Source organism: Anarrhichthys ocellatus, unplaced genomic scaffold, assembly GCF_004355925.1.
Source record: "Anarrhichthys ocellatus isolate YVR2014 unplaced genomic scaffold, GSC_Weel_1.0 scaffold4, whole genome shotgun sequence".
Taxonomy (NCBI): domain Eukaryota; kingdom Metazoa; phylum Chordata; class Actinopteri; order Perciformes; family Anarhichadidae; genus Anarrhichthys; species Anarrhichthys ocellatus.
In genome coordinates, this window is record NW_022280034.1 from 10,008,134 (window position 1) to 10,014,768 (window position 6,635).

The 6,635-nt window shown below is 43.6% G+C and overlaps 2 protein-coding genes across 2 annotated transcripts in view; both read right to left on the reverse strand.

Annotated features, from left to right (window-relative positions):
• Positions 1–2,809: 2,809 nt before the first annotated feature.
• On the reverse strand, positions 2,810–5,317 carry LOC116381580 (putative protein MSS51 homolog, mitochondrial). Its single transcript, XM_031843848.1, has 6 exons — positions 5,194–5,317; positions 4,698–4,847; positions 4,454–4,578; positions 3,734–4,297; positions 3,544–3,637; positions 2,810–3,102 (listed from the first exon to the last, which is right to left on the reverse strand). Exons 1-6 carry the CDS (start codon positions 5,208–5,210, stop codon positions 2,898–2,900), a joined length of 1,155 nt encoding a protein of 384 aa, XP_031699708.1. The 5' UTR covers positions 5,211–5,317; the 3' UTR covers positions 2,810–2,897.
• Positions 5,318–5,443: 126 nt separating this feature from the next.
• The window catches only part of LOC116381575 (putative protein MSS51 homolog, mitochondrial), a 10,486-nt gene continuing 9,294 nt past the window's right edge, over positions 5,444–6,635 (reverse strand). Inside the window, exon 7 of the mRNA XM_031843842.1 lies at positions 5,444–6,495. Within this exon, the coding sequence (XP_031699702.1) occupies positions 6,288–6,495 (208 nt within the window). The 3' untranslated portion in view covers positions 5,444–6,287. The remainder of the gene's footprint in view (positions 6,496–6,635) is intronic.

Here is a 6,635-nt window from a genome sequence, read left to right on the forward strand (position 1 = left end):
GAGAGAGAGAGAGAGAGAGAGAGAGAGAGAGAGAGAGAGAGAGAGAGTGGGGCCGACATGCAGCAAAGGGCCACGGTTAGTATTCAAATTTACCCTCCCAGGTTAGCTACCAACCTCCAAACTTGTTTAACCTTTATTCAACTTGTTTATTACTCTAGCTAAACAGATGTTTCTAGTTTCAATAATGCTTTTAAAGTCTGGTCTCAAGTGAACAGTGCCATTTCTGCCCTGAAGTCACATGATCACATTTATGTCCAAATAGTAGCTGAGCAGAAACTGTGGCTGTACACTAATAATGGATTTTGGTTTTCAACATCGATTTCTGATTACATTCATACTGCCAGAGCTAAAAGGTAATTTACATATACCACCAACATTTTACAATAATCTGTCAGATATTGTCCAGTTTATTAGAGAGGCAATGTAAAGTTTATTGAATGATGTACAATTCAGCTCTATGCATATTTTTATTTCACTGTCTGTTTTTATATTTCCTAATGTGCTGCTGTGAAATATAAACTGCATATGGCACTGCCAATGAATATTTAAAGGTGTAAAATGTGTTGCATTTCATCTGTTTGAAATGAGATTACACACGAACGAACACCTGTGTGTCCTGAGATTTGTCAGCTACAGACCGGTGAGGGCGGGAGTACCTAAATGAAAATAAAGTGACGCTCTCATAATGACATATTTGTGATGTCATCGTCTTTTCCGATACTAGATTAAAAAAAGGCTACAAATTACAGAAGAAATATGTATTTGTATAGGAATAACAGATTATACACTTTTCAGTTTGCAGTTGAATTTCAAGGTAAAATCTAAAAAAAAACACTTATTGATCTGGTTATGGTAAAATCAATCAATTCATATCATTTTGAGCCTATGATCCTTAGAAGATAAAGGTAACAGATGAAAGATGAGAAGAAAGGGGTGGGGCATGTTCATTTGAACACATAAGAGAGTAAATGTCAATTTACTTTTTGCTGAATAAATTAAAAATATAGACATGAACTGCAGAAAAACTCAGCTATGGGGTTTTAACACAACATACTAGACATGCATACATACTAGAACTGGAACATACTAGAAAGAGTCAAGAGTGCAAAAGCAGTCTCCTTCCAATTCAGACCTTCGTGGAAAACACATTGGCACACTGAGGAATTCATGAATCTGGAAATTTGATTAAAAGTAATTATGCAAATGATGCCTTCCTGACGTGAACGCGTGGCTCTACCTCAATACGACAATGGAACAGCAGCACAACAAGGAATGAACTCAGAAGTGCGGTTGATTTTGCAGAGTACTGGCATAACTGAGGACACTTTTAATTCCAACTTTTTGTCTTCAAAATCCGGGGCTCCTAAATTTGAGCACCATGTGTGGCCCATTCAAGGGCTGTCGAGGCCTTTTGCGCCTCCTGGAAATAATCTTCAGCGCTTTATCTTTCATTATCATCATCTCTCGAGACAGGGCGGTGAATCCTTGGGGTGTCTGGTGTGAGTTCGTTTGGGTTTTCTGCATCACTGTGCCCCTGGTTCTGAGCGTGGTGGAGGCCAAAATGAGGCCCATCCTCCTGGCTGTCTTCCTCCCCAGCTGGGCAGACCTGACGTGCGGGCTCACCACCTTGTGTGCTGTGATGATCACCTCAGCCACGGTCATTTTTGCAGCTGTTTTCACCAACATCCTGTGTTTCATCACCTCCCTGGTCGCCACCGCTGTCTTCCTGATCGACGGTGGAATGCAAAAATAGATGTCTCCGAGCGGCTACTTATCCGGCCCGCGAGGACGACTCCGGACCACAGAGGCCTTTACAGCGTGCATCATTCTCACTGCTGCCGCTGACCACTTTGTGAATGGTGAATGGTCCTTTCGCCCTCCCGGGATGATATGCAGCATCACTGTGTTTGCCGTTTGCCTCCTGGTCACCGTGGTCATCATAGTCCTCCATCTGCTCAAGCTACTGCAGTATCTGCTCTCATTCAAGCTGAGCGTGATGGAGCTTGTGTTTAACGTCGTGGCTGTGCTGTTGTACCTGCTGGCCGTCATTCTCTGGTGCATCTTCGGTTACAAGCGCTACATGTACAATCCTTAGACCTGTGACAAGTGTTCTTTGGTAAACATGAATACTGTTACCATTGGAGCCATCGTCAATATTGTCTTTTACATCGTGGACCTGGTTTTAACCCTCAGATCTCGCTAGAAACGGACACGAGATACTGAAGATACTGATTTGTTTGTTTAATTACTTCAGTGAGAGGGAAAATATTCAATGGACAGTAGCTATCTATATGTACTGTATGTTACCAAACATGTGAAATATATATCATAAATCCTGCATTGCGGTATGGAAGGCTTCAGTAGGTGACTATGTTTTTGTTTGTTTTGGCTATGTCATTGTTTTGCATACTTCATTCTCAAAAGCTGTTCACAGATAATTGTGAATTATTTATTTTTCGAGAATTTCTTGTCAAATTGAAATGACTAGAGGCGCATCATTTATTTTGAAATGATGTCCAAGCTGTGTTTAACCAGAGTGGACAATGCAGTCTCACCCGTATTTAATCATTTACATTTTTTTATTGTCAGACATTTGACTGTTTCTGTGATGTTTTAATGCCTCTCTGCTAACACAACAATATAGTTCACAGACAGTGTATTCAAAACTTACATCTCTGGCATTTACATGCCATGAAACTGAGATAGTGAATGCAAATGTCAAAGCAAACACGTACAGCCGTGACCAAAGTAAAATACTACTAACGTTTTATGTATTTAGACACATTACATGCTTTCATTATCAGTAAAAATAGGCATATACAAACAATGCTTCATTGTCCCAAGAAAAGAGTTCCAGCTGTGAGACAACAGAGGGTAGACTGCAGCACTCGGCTCCCTCAGGTCTCCTCTTGCTCCTCAAACTCCACCGTCTCCAGCACGCCCTGAAAACAGAAGTAGTGGGAGTTGCAGTAGACCGGAGGCTTGTTGGGACTCGAGCCCACCACTTCTGGTTTCAGCGAGGCGAAGGGGCTGGCTCCGCTTGCCCTCATGTCCATCTCCAACTCCAAGAGGATCTGCAGGGAGTAGGTCATCTCTGTCTCGCTGCGGGTGGAGGACAAGGAGCGTCAGCAGGCATTACACACACGCACGCACACGCACACGCACGCACACACACACACACACACGGGGGAATTCACATGGATGACAAGAGAGCAGGGAGAGGATAGAGAGGCTGTACTTTTTTAGTGTTTACATATCATATACAAATATATCAAAATACTCCAAAATGTACTTTAAGTATTAAAGTAGAAGTAATCATTAAGCTGACTGGCTCCTGTCAGTGTTATAGTATTATACTATTGGATCAATATTACTGTGTATTGTGTAGAATCTTTGTCTTGGCTAAAGCGGTAAAATAAAGGTAGAAATTAAAACTGCACTGAAGCACAGTACTTGAGTGAATGTACTCGGTTACTTTCAGCCACTGCGCCGTCCTGTGAGGTGTATTCACAGCGGGTGTGGCTGCTATTCTCTGACACTCACTTGAGAGCAGTGAACAGAGAAGGAATCTCGTAATCCCTGAGGAGCAGAAGTGTTGGAAGCCAGCCCTGGTCCAGGCCCTGACTGGCATCAAACCCTTGGAACAAAAAGATGTGAAGGAAAACAAATGAGGTCAGTATGAAGAAGACACTCCTTCTCAGCAGCTAGTTTGTGATGGAAAAGATGTTCTCACCTGGATGGAATCCAACCACCAGGTCTGGCTTGGCTGCTTCCTCTTTCTCCACCACATCTTCCCAGAACTGGTGGTAGAGGCCCTTGTGGGCGCTGATGTAGACTCTCTTCCTGGGGCCAAACTCCCTGCGAGGAGGCCTCGCGATGGGGCCGTCCACCACCTCTGGTCCCACCATGACTATCTCTATGCCCTGGTGTTCGGGGAACATGTTGTTCAGCTCATCGTAGTCCGTCAGTCTGGCTGCCATGGTCTCGCTGTGGCCCGCCCCCACCAGGTGAACGGTGAGAGGTTTGGAACAAGGGTTGAGGCCGAACAGTCTCATCGCCCAGGCTATGGTCAGCGGCCGGGAGAAGAACTCGCTGCAAACCCTCCACAGCGACTGCTTCAGGTCCTTGTCGTCGGGCTGAGACCGGCCAGCATTGGTCCACAAGTCTTTCATGTTCGCTCCTTTCACAATGGGATGGAGGCGAGCTGTTAGATCTCCCTGCATTGCAAGCCAGTCATCCCAGCCTTTAACCTCTGACTGGGGCTTTGACCACTTTTCTGTCGGGAATGGAAGGTACCCTGATGGTATGAAAAAAAGCATACAATTACTTTAGTAACAGAAGGAGAGACAGTTCATGCGCTATGCTAACTATCCTTTATTACACATTCATTCTTGGAAGAAGAAGAAGAAATCTCTTGGCCTTTGTGATAGTTTGTCTGTGGTCTGCGTGTTACCTTTGAATAAAAGCCATTCCACGACTCTGTCAATGGCAGCCAGACGCAGCTGTGAGCAGAACTTCTTGTGTTTGGGCCAATCCTCCTTCTGAAAGTCTTTACAGCAGTAGTAAACATTCAGACATCTGTGCAAAGACACGAGCTAAGTGACCGATCTGTGATTGTAACATGACTCACACCGATGAAGAAATATCAAGCTGGCTCAGATCTTGTTTGTTTTGGGTTTTTTTTTTTTTTTTTTAACCTGGTACAACGCTTCAGGCTCTGGCATTTTGAAAGCTGATTTGGACGCTTCTCGCAACAGGCACAGATTTTAAAAGAATCCTCCATCTTCTCAAACATGTCTTTTTGAGACTGCAAGGCCAGGGCTTTAACCCTGGTCTCCAGACCAGCTCTAGAGAGACAACAACAACAACAAACAAACAGCATACATAACATATATAATTAATGACCAGTAACTCATTAGTACAAGCTAACATAACGTTACCAATTTTAGACAACCACATAGCCCGTCCAACCTATAGGCCACGTTTCTATTCTTGGACTGAAACATGTGCTTCAGTGTGAGGGGAGGAGCGCAGCACGTGCTGACACAAATACAGCAGACTGCATGGAGAGATTCATAACGAATTTATATGCGAAGCAAATTTGCATAATAGTTGCCTGAAGCTCGAGTAGTGACATGTTCTCCAAGATGTAAGTAAAAAAAAGTAGCAATAACTTAGTACAAACCTACTTACCTCTCAGTTTCCGACATTTGTGAATGAGTCTGCCGCTCGCGCGCTGTTCGCAGTTTCTTCTTCGGCGTCTCTTCTGGTTTGTCATCTGAGCTCGTGCCACATATAGCAGCTGTGCTTTTCCTTCTAGAAAGCTCTGACAACTCCAGACCCTTCCCGACTTCACAGAAAACAACGTGCTCATGTTTGTGCGTCGTTTTCATTGCAAGAAAAACACCAGACACACATCCATTACTGTGAGGACAGGATGCCAACCCAGAATTATTTTAATTGAAGTTAATTCATTCTAAATCTAACTCACCTGGACATATATGGCCATTTCAAAAAAAGCCCCGAGGCCCCCTATTACAACCACAACGCGACCTATATTTTGCATATCCACTGTCATCCACTAGAGGGCAGAGTCTCACTGTAAATACAGACTGTAAAACATGTCCTGCTGATGGAGCAAAACAATGGACACACATAGGTGTGATGGTGTGTTTAACACATTTGTATCAGTGTCATTATTCAGTATTATTAGTTGTTTTCCCACATTAATCCAATAAACTCCAGGGAAATTAATTTTTCCTTGTCACAGATAGCAGATTCTAAAGCAGGTCTGTCATATAAAGATTGTCTTAATGTGGCTTGTCATTTTTAAGATGATTTTATTTTTATTTTAAAGCATCAGGGAAAAGGCATAATAGCTTATGGAGAGTCTCCAATCAGCACACCAGGACTATTCTACTGTCTGTGGTGTTAATCCAGAACACACACTCACCACTCAGAGTCCAGCAACAGCTACAAAGCAGCATCACAAAAGGTAAAATAAACTAAATTCCGGCACTGCGGCAGTGTCTAATTTATTTAGGTGTAATTTTACATAATGTGTTACATTAGTATGCATATGATCTGATTTCATGCCGCTATTGTGAGTTTTGGGAATACGTCCAGCCGCAGACCAAATTACAGAGAACCATAAAAAGATGAACTCATTTTGGTCTCATTACATATGTACACACCCATGACCCTTTGAATCTAACTACCATGCTACCTCAGGGAACCAATAGAGTACAAACTTCTGTACAGGCTTGGGTTTTCCACATGACGTTCTCTTAATTGTCGAGCCCAGGCTCCTCTAAGTCTTCTTGAGGCAGCAATCCCTGGAAACGGACGTAGTGAGAGTTGCAGAAGACTGGCGTTGTGTTTGGGCAAGACTGGACCTGCTCTGGTTTCTGTGAGGTGAATGGATTGCTCCCACAGTCCCTGATGTGCATCTCCAACTCCAACAGGATCTGGAGTGAGGACTTGAGCTCCGCCTCGCTGCGGAGACAAAGACACAGCTAAGGAATCAATTAACCACATGAGTTTTACTTTCCATGAGAGGCCGAGGAGAGATTAAACTCCATCAATACTTCGCTATATCATCAAATTAGAGTCTACGGGGGGGGGGGGGGGGGGGG

What these genes read in the sequence shown, in the direction of transcription:
- LOC116381580 (XM_031843848.1), bottom strand. An exon ending in AGCCTGAAGCGTTGTACCAG is followed by an intron (nt 4,579 to 4,697) that starts GTTAAAAAAAAA and finishes GTCTTTGCACAG; the next exon opens with ATGTCTGAATGTTTACTACT. An exon ending in GGAATGGCTTTTATTCAAAG is followed by an intron (nt 4,298 to 4,453) that starts GTAACACGCAGA and finishes TCATACCATCAG; the next exon opens with GGTACCTTCCATTCCCGACA.